Genomic DNA, 19602 nt, shown 5'->3' with positions numbered 1-19602 from the left:
TAATGGCGTTTCGTCGAGTTCCGGTGAGTCGAAGGGCCTCCCCTCGAACATGAAAACCAGGTGCAGACACGGAGGCGCAGACATGGAGGCTCAGTCACAGCGTAATCGGGGATTGAGGATCTCGAACAGCGGAGATACGGAGGGGGTATAAGAGAGTTTGAGTAAAGTGTGAAAAAAAGAGATTAAAAATGCCAGAATAACGGAGGGGGTTGTCTGAGAAAAGATGAGAAGGTGTATGGAGGCTAGGGTTTTCACATACGACGGTGGAAGAAGGCTAGGATTCTAAAGAAACGACAATATGGTGATTCTGATTTGCTCGAGCGGAAAGAGTTTAGGATTCGCCACAAAAGGAGAGAATTTATGGTTTTTACTAAAGGTTGCGACTTTCTAAAACCAAAAAAGAGTGTGAGATTCAAAATTCAAATTAGAGATATGGTTTGGTATAATTCGGTTTGGTTATGTTCATCATGGTTTGTTTTTTCCAGGTTTATGTGAAATAAAGGTATAGAAGACATTGACTAAAGAGAAAGGTTGTCACATGTAAGAAGTGTGTTGAAGTGTAAATCTAAAGTGAAAAAGTGTGTCTCAGCCTAATTTTTTCCGAGAAAAATCTGTCTTCATCTTCTTCTTCGTCTCCACTGAAACGCGGCGTGAGAACAAGTTTCCGCGGATCTGAATCATCATTTTGTCTGGAATTCGAAGGAAGGAACAACCATGGGTTTGGTCGGAGAAACAGTAGACTCAATCAAATCAATAAAGATCCGTCAGCTTCTCACTCAGGCCGTCACGCTCGGTTCGTTTCGTTATCACATTTGATTCAAAACCCTCAATTATTATCCTTCGATTCAATCGTTTTTATGAATTTAAAAAGGCGTTGGCTTTTTTTTTGAATTGGGTTTTAAAGGTATGATCGTGACGTCAGCGTTGATAATATGGAAGGCGTTGATGTGTGTGACTGGCACTGAGTCTCCAGTAGTTGTTGTTCTCTCTGGAAGCATGGAACCTGGCTTCAAGAGAGTAAAGTTTCAATCTTTTGGTTCCTTTTTTTACTTTGTTGCATTTTGAGATTGAAATGAAATTGAGTTAATATGTGAACGTGACAGGGGGATATATTGTTCTTGACCATGACCAAAGATCCCATTAGAACAGGCGAGATTGTTGTTTTCAATGTTGATGTAAGTCGCCACAGCTCTCTTGTTCTTGTCTCTATTTGATTGGTTTAGTTTCGTTGATTATTATGCATTCTTCTTTCAGGGTCGTGACATTCCCATCGTCCATCGTGCCATCAAAGTAATGCTTTTTTTCTTACCGTTTTCTCGTTAATTATCATCATCTCTGGAGATTTAGTTACAGGATTGTTACTATCACATCTGCAGGTTCATGAGAGGGAAAACACTGGACATGTTGATGTTCTAACAAAAGGTTCTAGCTTTGTTTATCAACGTTAATCATGTGATGTGTGTGTTTCATGGATTACTTATCACACATTTGCATTGTTCCAGGTGACAACAATGACGTGGATGACATTGGTCTCTATGCTGATGGGCAGTTTTGGCTTCACAGGCACCATATAATGGGCAGAGCTGTTGGGTGAGTACTCTAAGTTCAACATGAAATTTGCTACAATAAGATCATTAGTCTTAAATGCTTCCTTTTTTTTCTGTCTCAGGTTTTTGCCTTATGTTGGATGGGTGACTATTATCATGTCAGAGAAGCCTATCATCAAGGTACAACTCTTCTAACATGTCCTGCAATTTACCATGTGAACTGAGTTATGTGCACATACTTACTATAAGATCTTGTTTATCCTCTCTTGTTTCAGTATATACTAATTGGTGCATTGGGTTTGCTCGTTATAACATCCAAAGACTGAGACAAACATAAAGATAAGCATGTCTGTGGTCAGGGAAGTGGCTTCTGCAACTGCAACCCCTCATTAGTCATGTTCTTGAGAACATATCAGATATTATAATTGAACTACAGATTCTTACAAACCAGATTTTATAATTTATACAATTTTTTGCCTTAAGTCAGCAATGTTTTCGTGACAATTTCTTTAACAGCATTGTCTGTGACTTCCTTCCCACTCAAGCGGATAGATTGAGTTCTGAAGGGATGCACTGATTTATTCAATTCCAAAACAGCAGGGCAATTAGATTGTAAAAACAAATTATGAGGACCTTAATGCAAATAACCGTAACTTTGGCATGACAATTTATCATCAATACCATTAAAATAGCAGACATTTTTCAGACATCCCCTTAGTTTTTAAACTATTTACAAGAGTGCCATTATCATTTAATTTTAATTAATAAGTTATAGAAATTAGTTATAACAACCAAATAAATAGCTGATATATAAAAATAAATTGCAGATCCCACCTTATTTACAATCGAAAATATATGGTAAGTTATAATATTATAATTTCTTTTGTACTTACTGTACACCTCAGAATATATTAATTATTCTCAATATATAATCCTAATTAAATGAATAATTGAGTACAAATTTCTATAAGTATAATAATATTACTATAATAGTATACTTATTTGATATAATATTTACCAAACATTTAAAATAAATTTAATTTATTATTATTTCTTAGTAATAGTATTTTCCAAATTAAAAAAAAATCAACACCGGATTAATATTTATAAATATCTAAACAATTCCTATATCTTGGGGACATAAAACTAAAACCAAATTAAAACCAAAATAAAAACCAAATGGATATCCAAATACAAAATAAAGTTTATATATTTTTAAAATGATAAAATTTAATTTTAAAATGATAAAATACTCTAAAACTACTATCTATAAACTGAACTACACAGAAAAGGAATTTCCCTACTATTTTTATTCAAAAATTTGAAATTATTTTTAATTTCTGCTAGAATAGAATCACCTGAATATTTTTTAGCCAAAATATCTATTATAATGATATAATATTACCAAACATTTAAAATAAATTTAGTTTATTATTATGTTTCTTAGTAATAGTATTTTCCAAATAAAAAAAATAAAATCAACACCGGATTAATATTTATAATATCTAAACAAGTCATATATCTTGGGACAGAAAAACTACAACCAAATAAAAACCAAACTAAAAACCAAATGGATATCCAAATATTCAAAATACAGTCTATATATTTTTAAAATATTTATTATATTTAATTTTAAAATGATAAAATATTCTAAAATACTATCTATAAACTGAACTACACAAAAACGGATTTCCCTACTATTTCTATCCAAAGTATTTGAAATTATTTTTAATTTTATGCTAAAATACAATCAACCGAATATTTTTTATCCAAAGTATCTAAATTTATCCGACTTATCCATTATTTTTTTCTGAAATTTCAAAAAACATCATTTTACCCTAATTACTCTAAGTTATCCAAAAAAAAAGAAGAACCGGGCCATAGTCGAATTGAACTCGAAATTTTAATGGTTTTCCAAACCAAACCGGAAACCAAATTAACCAAACCAAAATCAAATACAAATTCATAAATAACCGAACAATTCTTATATTTCTACCCAAAAGATGAATTTTCATACTATTTTTTATCCAAAATATTTAAAATTATTTTAATTTTCTGCTAGAATAGAATCACTCGATTACTCTTTAGCTAAAATATCTATATTTATCTGAATTATCCGTTATTTTTCCAAATATTCGATCATTTTTACCCCAATTACTCTAAATTATCTAAAAACAAGAACCAGACCATAGTCGAATTGAACTCAAAATTTTAACGGGTTCTTAACATTGTTATTCGAACCAAACCGAAAACTAAGTTAACCATACCAAAATCAAATCCAAATTCATAAATAACCGAACGATTCTTATATTTCTTGAATCGAGAAATGAAAATCAAACTGGAATGAATCTGAAAACAAAAAAAATACAAATTAGAACCAAACCGAAAACCAAATGCGTACAAACATATTAGTGAGCAAATAAATAAGGTAATAAATATGTCAACAAAAATATTTCTAAACGCGGATCAAAATCTAGTTTACAGCTTAAGTTCACAGAAACAGTAAAAGGCAATACAGATCCTCTGCCAATTTCAAGATCATTAATATGAAAAGATGCCTTTCTACTCAAGAACAGAGATATATGCAAATGTTATTCCTTTATCAATGCAGGACTTTGAGTCGTCTATTTACATGATAACCATAAAACAATTACTCCCTCTGTTCCAAAATAAGTGAGTTTTGAGGTTTTTGCACGTTGATTAAGAAATTACAAACTTTTATTCTATTTTTCTCGTTTACCTAAAAACAATAATAATTAAAGTAATTTCAACCAATAAACAATTATACTACAGAATATAAATAATTAAAAATATTAAAATGCATTTATTTTTTACCTAGAAATTTGAAAAGATCACTTAAAATGGAACAAAAAAAATTCCCTAAAACTCCACTTTAAGTGGGACGGAGGGAGTATTTCATTACTTTATTGATTTTTATGTACTTAATTCATTTCTTTGTCAACGTTGCTGATTAACTCATTTTAACATTAATCACTAAATCACACGATCGAATAATCTTAAAGATCCTTTGAACAACTAACACTCGCATAAACAAATAAAAAACACAACGTGCGGGTCAGTACACTAGCCATGGCTAACACGTCCATCTCTCTATACATATGGTTACAACTTATTACGTATTTGTGATTTTAGAGATCAATTCTTGAAATTAAAGAAAGAAAATAGATTCAAAAGGATGGGGAAAGATTTCAAAAGCATGGTCACAAGATGCATCTACGTCGGAAAAGAGAACGATAACGCCAAGAAGCTGAAAACGATGACTGAGGAGCTCAGGGATCTACACAACAACGTGATGAAAAGAGTCAAAATGTACGAGGATCAACAGAAGCTGAAGCGGCTAGAGAAAGTCCAGGTCTGGCTTAGACAATCCGACGCAGCCATCAAAGAGGCAGAGGAGATGCTGATGATGTACGTGTCTTCTTCTTCTTCTTCGAATGGATCAACCGTGATGATTAGTAGCAGTCACAAGGTAGACAAGAAGATTTGCAAGATGCTGAAAGAGGTTCAGGAGATAAAGAGCAGAGGAACGTTTGATGTTGTGGTTGAAAACAGTGGCGTTGTTGTTGGTGGTGGGTCGATGATGGTCTCGACCGTTGATAGAGATGATCAGACGGTTGGGTTAGAAGCTGTTTCAGGGTTGGTGTGGAGGTGTTTGACGGTGGATAACACTGGTATTATTGGGTTGTATGGCGTGGAAGGTGTTGGGAAGACGACGGTGTTGACTCAGGTTAACAACAGGTTGCTTCAGCACAAGTCAAACGGGTTTGACTTTGTGATTTGGGTGTTTGTGTCCAAGAATCTGAATCTTGAGAAGATTCAAGACACGATCCGAGAGAAGATAGGGTTTCTTGACAGGTCGTGGACGAGCAAGACCGAGGAAGAGAGAGCCGGTAAGATCTTCGAGATACTTAGCAAGAAACGGTTTGCTTTGTTTCTTGACGACGTTTGGGAGAAAGTCGATTTAGGTAATAAACAATTACTTGTAACCCAAGAACAAACAAAACTTGTGTCCCACGCTAGCATATAGTTTAAGGATTTGTATTTTTTTGAACAGTGAAAGCTGGTGTGCCGTCTCCGGATGGACAGAACAGGTCGAAGATTGTGTTCACGACCTGTTCAGACGAGGTTTGTCGGGAAATGGGAACACAGACTAAGATCAAAATGGAGAAGCTGCCGTGGGAGAGAGCTTGGGACTTGTTTAAGAAGAATGCTGGGGAAGAGACGGTGAAGAGCCACCCGGACATAACCAAGGTGGCTCAGGAGGTTGCAGCCAAGTGCGAGGGCCTCCCATTGGCACTGGTCACAATAGGCCGAGCAATGGCATCTAAGAAAACACCTCAGGAGTGGCGTGACGCTTTGTACATCCTGAGTAACTCTCCTCCAAATTTTTCAGGTCCAATTCTAGCTATTAGCCTTCAACATATTATTGTATCATTTCTTTAATTTGTTTATATATTAGTATTACAAACTAACATTTCATTTAATCGTGGAATAGTTCTCAAGTTACTGGACAGGAACTAGTTAATGTGCACTCGAGGTATTTTTTTTTCTTTTGGCATGTATTAAAATGAATAACTTAAAAGTTTGTATATCATTTCCCACGTATAAACTCTTTTTCATGTAGGAACAATCTTGCTGTGCATGGAGATCAAAAAGATAGCTGCGTACATTTTGATTAGGGAGATTAATTAATGACTGTAATTTTATCTGTGTATCTTATTTGAGAGTTTATGTCTTCTTTATGTAACCGGCTAGAGTTTGAAGAATTTGGTTGAAGGCTTGGAATGTTTTGAACTTTTGATGGTTAATTATTGGTTTTGTACTTTTGTATTAAAATTTGTTTTAATCGAAAAGGTTTGGTTCTCCTGAATACATATATGGATAAATGATGTCTAATTGTCTATCTTAAGGAAAGGAGGGTTAGGCAGCTATATTTAGCTTTTCTTTCCGCAATTATTGATCCACCTGAAGGATATATCCTTTGGCTAAAGGGAGAGTTAATTAGGCAGCTAGTTAGGCCAGAATTGTAGTCTTTCCTAGGATATTAAACTCATTTACAAGAAGATTATTCATAAGACGGCACATACTTTATATCTTATGTTGTCTTCATCACGGCACATACTTTATTTTCTGGAAATTCAAATTATCAACTCATGTTTTAACTTGTGAAAAAGACTTTTCATTGTTAAATAGTAAAATAGTTATTCTGTTTCACTAGCTGAGTATTAATTGAGAAAAAAAGTTACCCTTACAAAGAAGAAAAGATGAATGTTATTCATTTTTTTTTATAAAAAAAATACAAAAGATTTAATATTTCAAAAGTAGAATACTTCTTCTAGAGATGAATAAACGTGTTCTACGCAAATATATATGAGAATCTTAGGTCTAGCCTTATACAATAAAGTTCATCTTAATCCAAAAAGGTTAATCTGTCAAAAGTTCATTGTATCTAGAGCCATCTTCATACCTACACTATACACATATTCGTATCTATATATATATGTGTGCACATAAATCATCATTTGAGTCATACAAAAACTAAGCAAGTGTTGTAGAAAGACCCAAGGAGCAACGTTTTCTCTCAATCAATGTCTTCTTCATACGTATCATCATCAACCTACGAGCCGAGCAAAGCCGGAGAACAGCCAAAGAGAGCAGGGATGGTGGAGAATATTCCGGCGAGGAAGAGGGCAGTGAGAGAAGGTGACATCAACGAGAGTGCAGAGGCATTTATACAGAAATTCAGAAAGCAGCTTCTTCTCCAAACCGTTGGAATCAACTATCAGTGACAAGCAATGCCCCCAGATTTTTAACCCTACAGATCTTTGAAAATCTTGGGATTGTAGTATTTAAATCGTCTATGTATTAAGATTTAGAAAAAGGTATCAGAATGTTTTTATATATAAAAGAACATAATAAAACAATGTCTTGAGGAACTTTCAGACAAGTAAAAAAAGACAAAACAGAAACACAGAGAGGTATGAATGAAGTTTATTTTGTTCTAAAAACATACACACAAGACATAGTTTCACAACTCAAAACCAAGCTTGGATTTTTGGTTTTACTGAAGCTTCTTGATCCCAGGGAAGGAAGGAAGGATGGAGATGAGAGCATCATTGTATCCTACAGGCTCTGTTTCGAATGACAAAACAGAAAAAAAAAATCATTAATCAAGAAGTATTAAGAAAAAACATGAAAAGGTTTAAAGAAGAAAGATAGACTTGCCTCCATCCTCTCGGAGTATTTTGACAACCTCTCCGGTAACATCAGACTGGAACATTGATCGAGAGAAGCAGTTTTAACAGAGATGGTGGAAGCAAGAGATAAGATAAACTGAATATAATCATTTACCTCGATTGGAAACTGGCCACCGAGTTGTTCAATGTAGCAAAGAACTTGACCTTCTTTCACCTGGTCTTTCTGCCAAGTGTAAAGAGTGAGTTCCAAGTAAAAAAAACCAAACACTGTCTTCTTGCTCAAGAAGATTGGTCTTTTACCTCTTTACAGGAGGAAGGAGTGCGTTTACCCTTTATGGTTTTAGATCTCCTGAAGAATCCTACCTACACCATACACATTACCAAACACCATTTTGGATTGGTGACGAACTCTTTGAATGAAAGCTCTGAACATTTAGCCCTTTTTAAGTGGTGTGGTTTTCTTACTTTAGGAGATTGGAGGATAATCAAACCCTGATCAGCAGCTGAAGATGCTGGTTTTGTGATGGCTAATGAAGTAGAGGAAGCTGATCCATTGGAATCAGCACTCTCGGTAACTGCATTTGCAGCAACGGTAGCCGGAACTGGCTGAGGTTGTGGTTGACTAATGTTGTTGTCAGCTAAGTCCCTTGCTACATATAGGCGGAAACCTCCCAGCTATTAGAATATGCAAATGAAAAAAAAAAAAAATGTAGAGGATATTAGATAAGAATCCTATTACAAAAACTTAGCTGAGACTTACTTATCAAAAGAGCAATCACATATCAATAGGGGCTTGACTTACTTTCAGTTCAAACTCTGCAATTGATGAGGAATCACATATCTCAGTGACAAGAGCTTCCACCTAGAAGATCCAAAAAAAAGAAATCAAGATGGAACAATCTCCTCTTCCAGGCCAGAGAGAGTTACTCAAATGGCAACCTAATATTTAGTGGAAAAATCAAAACATACCTCGGAGGGGTTGGGAACAAGCTGAGCATTCAAAGGAGATGAATTGGTCTTCTCAGCGTCTTCTACTTCCACAATAGCTACATGAACAGTAAAATTGCAAATGTTAAATCAGGAAACTTCTAAAAAAAAAAAAACAGCCACTCTCAATGTTCAAAACATAAACAGTAAAATTGCCGAGAAAAACATAAGAGAGATGATAAATGTACCAGCTGTTTCCGCAGCTGTGACAGTAGACAGTTGGACAGCTTTCAAAGATCCAACACTTGTCCTCAGACTCAAGTACTTAACCGGCCTTTGAACAAACAAAGATCTTTGACTGTGAGGAATCTGTAAGCTTCCAGATCTTAGTCTACTCAGTTCCACCGCTGAGATTTTAATCTTCGGAACTCCTAGGCTACCTGAAACAGACATAAACCAAAGTCTAATACAACACTCACAAGGTTCCAAGTAGTTCAAAAAAAACATTATGTTGTTGAGTAATCAGTAGAAATGACATTAACAAAATACCAATCTCATGGGCAAATTAAAAAGGAAGTAACTTTGAATCTCATAACATGCTGAGTGCCAAGACTGAAAGAGAAAGGCTTCAACTTTAGATCTCCAATCTATTTTATCAAAATTCAAACCAGATTGTTCCAAAGAAAGTCCCTTTTCTGATTATCCCTATCAATCAATCAATAAGCAAAGTCTCCATCTTTTTTTTTGATGAATATTGAATACTATGGAACCATTCCAAGTTTTTGAATGCTCAAACAGAAAAAAAGTCCCATCTTGATTCATTAAAATTAGACAAAAAGACAGGTAAGAGAAACTTACACGAAGCCATGGAGGGAGGACTGAGGATTCGAGAACAGAGAGTTTAGGTCTAAGAATGAGATTACAGAGTGTAACGACGATACGAACGATGAGGAGTGAGAAGACAGGAGGATGCAGAATCAAATTTCACAGGTTAACACTTCCGTTGGTTTGGTCTTTTCGATACAACCAGAGTGAAGAGTTTTTTTTTTTGCACACACGAAAGAAACTTTTATTTGATTTGGGCTTTTTAGCCCATTAATATGACTTCCACCACCGATGCTTATGTTTGTTTTTAAGGGAGTTCAGAGGACTGGAGGAGAGAAGTAGAATTTTGTGTTTAAAAAAAAAAAAAAAAGAGAAGTAGAATTTATTTTAGAGTTGGTTAATTTTAAAAGTCAATAGATTTATTAAATTTGTAAAGGTTTTTTTTTTTTTTTCAAATTTAAAAATTTTATAAAAAATTTATACTTCAAGGATTTTAAGAATCTCGAAAAATATGCAAGATTTTGAAAGTTTCGTTTTATAGATAAAATTATCTAGAATTATTTTTCAATAATACTATATTTGATGGAAACTTATAATTATTAAAAATTAAAATTTTTGAATAACAAGAGATTTAGTAAGTTATTAAACAGTCATTAAACCAGTAACAATAATTTTTTAGTAAGAATGCTAGAATCCACCAACCAGTAACAAGAAAATTTGAAAATTTTAATAATCACTGGAAATTAATATCCTACATCTTACGTAACAACTAGATTTTGATCCGCGTTTTCTAAACACATATTTGCTTTAAATTAAATAATTGTTTTAAAATAAATTTTATGTAGGTTTGAAAATATTTATCGGAACAACGAACCAAAATATACAAAACTTAAAAAAAAAACTGAAAAAAAAATTGAATTGAATTTCATAAATAACAGAGAACGAAATGGGTAACTGGATTTAAAATACAAACTATACACTTACAAATGTTAATTATATTTAATTTCTAATAACTAAATATCCTAAAATACTACATATATAAACCTAATTACCTGAATATGTTTTATTTAAAATATCAAAATAATCCAAATTATCCTATGTTTCTATCTGAACAACCAAAATTACCTGATATTTAAACTGAAACCCAAATTAGCCAATATTTTTATCTATCAACTCATAATTATCTCGATTACCATAATCAGGCCGCAACTGAATTGGATCCTTTTTTTTGCATATTAGCCGATTCTCAACTTTGTTAATAAACCAAACTAAAACTAAAATAATCCAACAAAAACCAAACCAAACTTTTTAAATAAGCTACCTTAATTTCGAGAACCAAAATACCCAAAACAGAACCGAATGATAGACTAATAGTACATCTACATTTAATGGGTGGAGAAAACATTCTATTTTAAAAATTGTTTAACTCTTTTTATTGGGGTACATGGTTTATAGACAAAGTAAGATATAAACAGTGTTTTTATATCTGATATGGCTTGTGGTCGAATTGGTAAACCCGGTAGCACATAAATAATCTGGGCTAACTTATGTTCTTCATGTACCATTCTATTGTAAGTTCTACCAGCTGATATATTTCCACGAAATTTGGATTTAATTAAAACATATTAAATAAAAATTTGATAAAACCTAATAAACTGATAATACCCGTGAACTGATACCGGTTGACCCAAAAAAAATCTACAAAAATCATATAACATTTTTAAAAACTTTATTAAACTTCTCATATACATAAAACTGAATAAACAATTTGATTTTTCATATAAAGTAAATGCATCATATGTATGTTATGCATTTAGTTTACAAGTTTTGTAATTATCTATAATATTACAGTTTTAACGTAGATATTTTTTCTTTTCTTTATGCCTTAATATTTAATAGGTAGGGATTGTGTATCATTATTCAGAAGCTGATCTGATATATATGACCATACTAAATTTGTAATAATATAATGTTTGGTTATCTATGCATATTGATGTAATAAAGATGACTAAATTTGTGATGTAAAATATGTGCATGGTAATATGATGTTTTGTTAAAATATGTAAACTGTCATATTAAACATTTAGATTGAAATGATTAAATGATATCCTATAAAACTAAAGAAGGCCAGTAAATCGACACTCTAATATTATATAGTATAAAACACATAAGAAGACCAAAACAATTATAATTGTATAAAATGTATATTTTAATATTTTACATTTTAGAAAAAACACTATCCAGAAGTGATTAAAAATCTAATGTATGCTCAAATGGTCAGTAAATTATGTTACATATATAAGAAACATAAATCGATAACATGTTAATATAGCATATTTACATGCTATTAATGAGATACATGAAAATGAACTATTTTATATAATAAAACCAGAACATAAATAATATGCTAAATAATACATGCGCAACATGTTATAATGATAGATTATTATTTATGTTTTTACTTCGTAAATAATACATGCGCAAACATGTTAATTACTTATTAATATATACATTATGTACTAATTATAAGACCTATAATGATAGATTATTATTTATGTTTACATTTGAAACTTTTTGTGTATTGTATTTTTTTGAAGTTTTTGTTGTACACTATATTAATTATTAATAAATAAATCTAGAAATCGGTCAATATTCTCTTTTCAATTAAACAAAATTAAGAATTTTATCTGATTAATATTTAATTATTTTTATTTGTTTAAAATTTTTAAATTTTCTATTAAAAGATATTTTTTGGATAACAACATAATATATATGAATTATCTTTTTAATTTAAAATATATTTTTACATTTGATTTTAATCACTTATCTGATAAAAGTCATTTATTTTGTAATTAATTTATATATTTGATTCATTAAAGGAATAAATGATATCGATATAAATTTTAACGTGAGAACTTGAATGCAAAAGATCACTTCGCAAATAACAATATAGATATATAACTAATTCTTTTCTGCTATACAGATTTGATAGATTTTAAGATGCATAGTCTTGGACTGATAAGAATAATTTATTTGAGATATATATACAATTAATTTTATCTAATATATTTTATTTTTACCATCTACTATCTTTTAGCCCTGTAAAAAATATAATATATTAAAGCACAAAAAAGTAAAACAATTGAAGTGGATATATGCTCTTAATTTGCAGTCATATAATGCAATATAACAAACTTTTTTGTACGGTTCAACAATAGTATTGTATCTATTCCAATAAATTTCATTTTGATACAACACAAAAAATAAGAAAACCAAAATTGCAAAATGAACAAATGAATCTAATACTACTAAATTAAAGCTTAATCATTACATATAACTGGAAGTAATTACAAGACCAGCATGAACTCATAAGAATATATTTTAAATATTCAGCAGTTTATATAAATATATTTAATTAAATAAACAAAAATAAAAAGAACACATTTTCTAAATTATTTTAAAAAATTAAGTTACAATTGTTAGAAAATACACTTCAAATATATTTTAAAAAATTCAAATACATTTCAAGTATAATTATAACTAATATTTATATATACATTTTATCGGATGTCCCCGAATTCTGAGATACATTTATATGTCGAATACTCATTCGGTTTTAGGTGCAGGTCGAATTCTGTAACAATTTAAAACTGTCTGAATATATAGATTTTCTCTTAATCGGGTTGAGGACCCTAATTTTCAGATAAGTTTTGAATCGATCGGTGTCGGTTATTGGTGCGGATATTATTAACTAACCACATTAATAACACAAAATACTGATAAATGCAAGAAAATACCCTGGTTTAATCTAAATATTATTACATATTTAAAACTATATAACATATATTTGTGTATCATTCTGAAACTGATTGCCGCAACAAAACTATATCGATTAGAACATTAAATATATGATTATTTCACAAATATAGTGTTTCATTTGTAACATTTAAAGGTTAATATAGAACTATATAATATATTTGGTTTCTTCCGAAAATAGATCTGTCTTTTGAAAATGTGCATCAAAATCTAATAATATCTATAATTATTTTTTTAAAGTATAATATCTATAATTCACTAACACTAAAACTCGAGCCGTTCTAAAAAAACACTAAAACTCAAAGGATTGATATATGACAGTCGAATAGAACTATAGTTGGCCCTATTCCATACTAGTTTATTAGAATATACGTTGAAAAGGCAACACACAAGAAAACAAAAAAAAAAAGTAGCAACTCATGTATAAAGCGATGAAATTGAGAAGAGAATCTTCTTTTAAGAAAGACATGCAGCGTACAATGATTAGAATAATAAAACTCGTAACAGAAACTGCAAAAGAAAATTACGGAAAAGGAAAATATAATAAAAAGCACGACAGCTAAAGTTACAATATTGGCTCTCATTGCAACATCTAACAAAATTATCATCTTTAACTCAATCTTGCTCCGCATTCTCCTTTTCCATTGATTGAAACGGTGCCTGGAAAATATCAAATTTGAAAAGAAAGAAAAACACATTTCAACGTATATAAACCTTATAGTTCCCGGTCTTACTTATCAAACAATTTAGATATATAAAATGAATAAAATTGAATTATTACCCAAGAGATTGGAAACAAGGCTACTTCAAAGGCATTATTGTGTAATTTAGAAAGAGGTTCTCATGCTGAAGTCCCTCGGTGCATTGCATCTGAAGCACTCCATTCTACTTGCAAAGTTATGCTCATTGCAACCAAGCCTGTTTCCAATAATTAAAATCTCAATCAGTTAAATTTTAACATATGTGATATATATGTAAAATGATGTATATTATATTCACAAATATTTCATTTGTTCATTTGTCTTTAGCAAAAAAAAAAAATATATTTCATTTGTCGTACATAGTGCAAATCCAGTCGCCGGATTTCCAGCTGGAGCGGCCACCGTTACCGGAGACTCTAGACCGCATAACGTCAGTGTCAAACATGGTGGGACCGCCGATGCCACCGCCGCCGCCCCCACCGAGGGATTCGTCCTTGAAAGTGCCGCATTTAAAGCAGGTGGAGCGACTGGCAAAGTTATGAGTCCCGCAGTTTCCAACGGTGCAGTACCAGTCACCTGGACGAACGTCGGAGCCGGTGGTGAATCCGAAAGCAGACATACCTCTGCCGCCGAAATCACCAAAGTCTAAGCCACCGACTCCCCCGGCACCTGAACGGGAGTCACCGCATCGCTGGCAAGAATCACGGCGCTGGAAGTTGAGGTGTGTGCATGATCTACAGTTCCAGTCTCCGGGTCTGCTCATCTTCGATAGGTTCTTGTATGCGTGCTCTTATGTTTATTTCTGTTACATACACATAAAAACATTGTTACAAGAAAAAGAGATGCATAAAAACATTGTTACAAGAAAAAGAGATGCATATAATATTCTATTAGATAAATCTATATTCGAAAGAAAACAAAAAGATGCTAATTACCATGCAACTAATGAAAATGAATTTCTTATGTACCGAACTCTTGTTTTCTTTAAAAGTTAGGACAAAGAAATCAATTGTATGGTTAAAAGCTATATATTTAGGTAGAAATTAATAGTGGATATGTATTATCTGCTTTATATTATTATATTCATTCAATACCTAATTTAATCAAATAGTTACGAAATAAGAAAAAGAGACTGACCTTGGAGAACTTGGAAACTATCTTAATTATTATGTGTTTAGTGAAAGAAAACAAGACACGAGGCTTTGAGAGGGGTGATGTGAAGAGGATGTGCTTATATAGAACACAGAACAACTGGTGTCTCGTTTATGAAAATAAAATTTAATTAAATAATAATTACTTTTTCGTTTTCTTCACCTCCATTGTAAACTTTCGCAAAAGAAGAGAAAAAGATAATCTCTATAATATTATTTGAGAAGTCAGTTTCTTACGTGTCGCGCTCACGTTAACTTTCACGGTGGTTGATTATAATGATACCCTTAATGAATCAAATATATCTAATTATTATTAAATATTTATTTTATCTTATTTTTCATTTTTTATTTAGGGTTTCCTTTTACGTTTTTTTTCAAATGACTTATATAAAAGAAAATTTTAAATTTTAAAAACGAAAATATATAGTGTAATTCATAATAAGGAAATTTTACAAAATAATCTTGATTTTAAATGAAAGAAACAAATTCCCCTTTTAAAACATAACCTTAAACAACATAATATATATTTTAAAAGTATGAAGCATTTTATCTAAATCAATCTATATCTCAAATTATTAAAAATAATTTAAATAACATAAATAATGATATTAAGATATCTTTAGTGAACAAAATTTAATGTAATCTTCTTTTTATGTTCCCTTTTATAATCTTCAAATAACATATATGATAAAGTGAATATTTATAAAATTAAACGAAAAATATTTTAAATATAATGTGATTTTATGAAAAAGGAAATTTAGAAAATAATCTTGATATGATAGTAAATAATTAATCTTTCTTTTTAGAATGTATCATTTATGTTTTTATGAAATTTTGTACATATAATTACTTTATTTTGATAATTTTATTTTTCAAAATTAACATATATTAAATTACTAAGTCCTATAAAATTAACATTTTCTTGGGGCTATTTACAACTAGAAAATTATAATATATATACACATCTAAGATGAAAACCAAATAAATGCAATGAATACAATTAATATGATTTGGTTGAAATAGATAGAAATAATTATACTTGAATTTGATTCATATGTAACTCGAAATACCAATAAATGAGTAATTAAACCAATCCATTTTTTTTTTACAAAAAGTCAAACAGTAAACAAAAAATAATATATTTTCACTTATAGTGATATTTTTATATATATAAATTATAGAACGACTCAACATATTACTAAATAAATATGAAATTCTCAAATAATTTTATAAATATATTAACCAACTATTGCAATTAAGTATCATTGTTATATTTATTTATGTAACTTTGAATTGATCGACACTTTCAGTTTATTTTTACTATTTAATTATCAAAACAACATATACATTAAATTATACATAATCTTATTAAATATATATAAATCTAAGATAAGAATCAAACTACATGAAAATTAAAAAAAAAATCAAAATTTTAATTTGTATAAAAAAAATATCTTAGTTGAATTGAAACGGTAAATGTTATATGATATATCCAAATAATAACCAAACAATCGAGATATTATATATCCAAAATTATACATCTAATTAAAATAACATAATGCTACATAAAATAAACCATGCATATTGATTATTATATAAATAACAAAATAGTCAAAAAATTAAAATTAATAAATAATAAAATTATTATAATATATTTACTTTATAAGTATATATATCCGTGCATGAACACGGGAAAATCACCTAGTATATTAAATAAATGGGAAAATTGCCAATAGAGAAAAAAAAATAAGGGTGTTGTCCTTTTGGTATAAATTTGTTTTTGTCCAATTTTCTCTTTTCTACGCTTTGTATTTCTGAAAAGTAATGAAAAAAATACTTTTGTGAATCAAAAAAAATATTAAAAATATAAACAATTAATAAAACACCTATATACACAAGCTGGTATTTTTTCTTTTTCAAAAAGTTAATAAATAAAAATTTGAAAATACGTTCTACTAAAGGTAGAATGTGCCTTCTACGGAAAATGGTATAGTCGAAAGTGATTTCTAAAATAAACATGTTCATCTACTATTTTTAAAACGTACATTCTACTATTTACTAATTTTCTAAAAAGTGGAATGCGCATTCTACTAATTCTAAAGCTATCTACTTTTCGTCTGGAAATATCTTCTACTTTTATTAAGTATTCTAAATTTCGCGGAATGTATTTTCTAAAATGTACTCTTCCGTCTACTAAAAGTAGAAAACGTGTTCTAGATTTTTGTCAATCTTCTAAACTTTTAGAAGACGCCTTCTACGGATAAGATTATCTGATTTTTGCGAAAATTAATGAAAATTTCAGTTAAGAAAATATTCTAAAAATCTCCTAAAAATATTCTAACTTCCTAAAATGTGTTATTTCGATTTTACTTGTCAAAAGTTTTTAAAAAAGTGATTCTCTCTTGTCTTCTTCATTAATCTATGGTTTTTCCATAGTTTTTCTTTTGAATTTTTTTCACAAATTCTTGTTCTCTATGATACATATCTATACAACATGTGGTGTTTTAAAATTATTTGCAATTTTTTGTAAAGTTTTATTTTTATTTTTATAAAGTTTACAAATTTTATTTTTATTAAACGTTTTATTAAAAACATTTTTAAAAGTTCTATTTTTATTTAAAAGTTAGATAAAATTTAAAATGTTATAACCGTTTAAACTTTTTATAAAAATAAAACTTTGTAAAATATTTTTTATAAAGTTAGTTTAAAGTTTTTATAAAATTTTTTTGTAAAGTTTTATTTTTATTTTTATAAGTTTAAAATTTTTATTTAATTAAAGTTTTATTAAAAATGTTTAAAACTTTTTATAAAAATAAATTTTGTAAAATGTTTTAATAAGTTTATTTAATGTTTTTTATTAAAAAAACTGTAAATTATTTTTATTTTTACAAAGTCTATTTTTATTAAAAAAAAATAAAAGTTTTATTTTTATTTTCGCTTTTTAAACGTTTTTAATTATTATTTGTTTTAAATTATATTAGCTTAATGTGTTTAATTAGATTAATCAAGAGTTAGTTTTGGGATTATGAAAAAATTATACTAAAAAACAACTAAATGATGGTTTTATACCATATGGACAACCATGCTGAATTTGTGTTCCGTTTTGGCAATTTTCTGAAAATAGCTTGAAATTTTAAAATATGGATAAAACTGCTTTTGCCATGGCTTTGAGTTTTTGTTGTAATATGAGATATTTACATGATATATACCTCTTCTAGTACTATATGATTCAGTTTAATTTGTTCACAACTAACTTTATTTAAAAACTGAAATTTCCGGGGTTGAAAAAAATAAACTAAAATTGTAAAAATTTGCAAACTAAAATTATAAAAATTCGACCAATGTTTTTTCTAAACACTCGACCTATGTTATTTATTAGTTCAAATGAACTTTCGTTTACCAGTTACAAAAAAAAATGAACTTTCATTTACGCAAAGACTGTTTATAGCCCAAAGAGAAACTCAACAAAAGATTTCCCTTGACCTGTTTCTTATATATGTAGCCACCCCTTGTTATTTTTAATCGTCTCTGGGTCACTTCAAGTTTCATATGATAGTTATAAATTTAAATTTTAGTTTCAGTTTTATATAATCAAATCATAAAATAATTGCTTTGTAAGAATGTCGGGTCAAAGCATAACGTAATTTTAAGTAAATTAAGAGTGACAAGAAGCCACCAAACAACTTAAGGAGCCCACACCCAACTAAAAGAAAGAGATCTTGTTAACCTCTTGCTCTTACACAAAAGTTCTTTGACTGGTACCTTTTTGGACCCTCTATCTCTAATGCAATTCATAACTATATGTTATAATTTTATGGTTATATGCTTCAACACCAAGGAAGCTCATCATTTACTTGCCTATATATGAACAAAACTTAGCTAGCTAGTGGCCGTTCTACCTATCATAAATTTGTGTTTATTAAATATACTTCTTTTTTTTCACTGATTATTAAATATAATAAAAATCATAATAAATATATCATATTTAATAATAAAATTATTAAATATATCACTGATCTTTTTTTAGTAAGATCTACAACTAAAAATTGAACACATATGCATATCAATAAAAATTATGCAAAAGAAAGAAGATATATAAACTCTGAAAACCCATTCACATAATTCATGTTTTGACAAGGTACTAGAGTCTTCACGGAACTTGTTAATGTGTATCCTAGGTTTAATTTTTAGTGGAGTCAATGTCACGCAACCGCAACATGGCTTGATTTTATAGCTATGGTTTGAAATTAACAGAATGATCCATAAAGATAGAGAATAGACTAATTTTACACGTTTTCGTTTGCTCAAAAATTAGTCTATTCTCTATCATTTCATAAATTATAACTTATTAAAATAAAATTAGTCTATTCTCTATCATTTCATAAATTATAACTTATTAAAATAAATTAAAAAAACT

General features: G+C 29.7%; 4 protein-coding genes across 5 annotated transcripts; 2 read left to right on the top strand and 2 right to left on the bottom strand.

Annotated features, from left to right (window-relative positions):
* The first annotated feature begins 524 nt into the window (after positions 1 to 524).
* On the top strand, positions 525 to 2133 carry LOC130501912 (uncharacterized). Its single transcript, XM_056996722.1, has 8 exons — positions 525 to 793; positions 905 to 1017; positions 1104 to 1175; positions 1255 to 1290; positions 1377 to 1422; positions 1503 to 1590; positions 1670 to 1727; positions 1823 to 2133. The coding sequence occupies exons 1-8, from the start codon at positions 715 to 717 to the stop codon at positions 1871 to 1873; spliced, it is 543 nt and encodes a 180-aa protein (XP_056852702.1). The 5' UTR covers positions 525 to 714; the 3' UTR covers positions 1874 to 2133.
* A 2610-nt stretch (positions 2134 to 4743) lies between these two features.
* On the top strand, positions 4744 to 6392 carry LOC130501910 (putative disease resistance protein At3g15700). Of its 2 annotated transcripts, XM_056996721.1 has the most exons (4): positions 4744 to 5533; positions 5623 to 5961; positions 6064 to 6105; positions 6193 to 6392. In XM_056996721.1, exons 1-3 carry the CDS (start codon positions 4744 to 4746, stop codon positions 6087 to 6089), a joined length of 1155 nt encoding a protein of 384 aa, XP_056852701.1. In that variant the 3' UTR covers positions 6090 to 6105; positions 6193 to 6392. The 2 variants fall into 2 exon arrangements, with proteins under 2 accessions (XP_056852701.1, XP_056852700.1); XM_056996720.1 differs by lacking the exons at positions 6064 to 6105; positions 6193 to 6392 and having other exon boundaries at positions 5623 to 6011.
* A 1057-nt stretch (positions 6393 to 7449) lies between these two features.
* Positions 7450 to 9731, bottom strand: LOC130501913 (uncharacterized). Its single transcript, XM_056996723.1, has 9 exons — positions 9551 to 9731; positions 8941 to 9132; positions 8735 to 8811; positions 8568 to 8627; positions 8231 to 8440; positions 8066 to 8128; positions 7920 to 7988; positions 7794 to 7839; positions 7450 to 7700 (listed from the first exon to the last, which is right to left on the bottom strand). Exons 1-9 carry the CDS (start codon positions 9558 to 9560, stop codon positions 7630 to 7632), a joined length of 798 nt encoding a protein of 265 aa, XP_056852703.1. The 5' UTR covers positions 9561 to 9731; the 3' UTR covers positions 7450 to 7629.
* Positions 9732 to 13734: 4003 nt separating this feature from the next.
* Positions 13735 to 15276, bottom strand: LOC108807198 (transcription initiation factor TFIID subunit 15b). The gene is made up of 4 exons (XM_018579452.2): positions 15172 to 15276; positions 14394 to 14836; positions 14115 to 14251; positions 13735 to 13993 (listed from the first exon to the last, which is right to left on the bottom strand). Exons 2-3 carry the CDS (start codon positions 14795 to 14797, stop codon positions 14161 to 14163), a joined length of 495 nt encoding a protein of 164 aa, XP_018434954.1. The 5' UTR covers positions 14798 to 14836; positions 15172 to 15276; the 3' UTR covers positions 13735 to 13993; positions 14115 to 14160.
* Positions 15277 to 19602: the final 4326 nt, after the last annotated feature.

This window comes from Raphanus sativus, unplaced genomic scaffold (genome assembly GCF_000801105.2).
Source record: "Raphanus sativus cultivar WK10039 unplaced genomic scaffold, ASM80110v3 Scaffold0328, whole genome shotgun sequence".
NCBI classification, from domain to species: Eukaryota; Viridiplantae; Streptophyta; class Magnoliopsida; order Brassicales; family Brassicaceae; genus Raphanus; species Raphanus sativus.
Note: the sequence above shows the minus strand (reverse complement) of the source record. Positions and strands in the feature narration are given on the sequence as shown.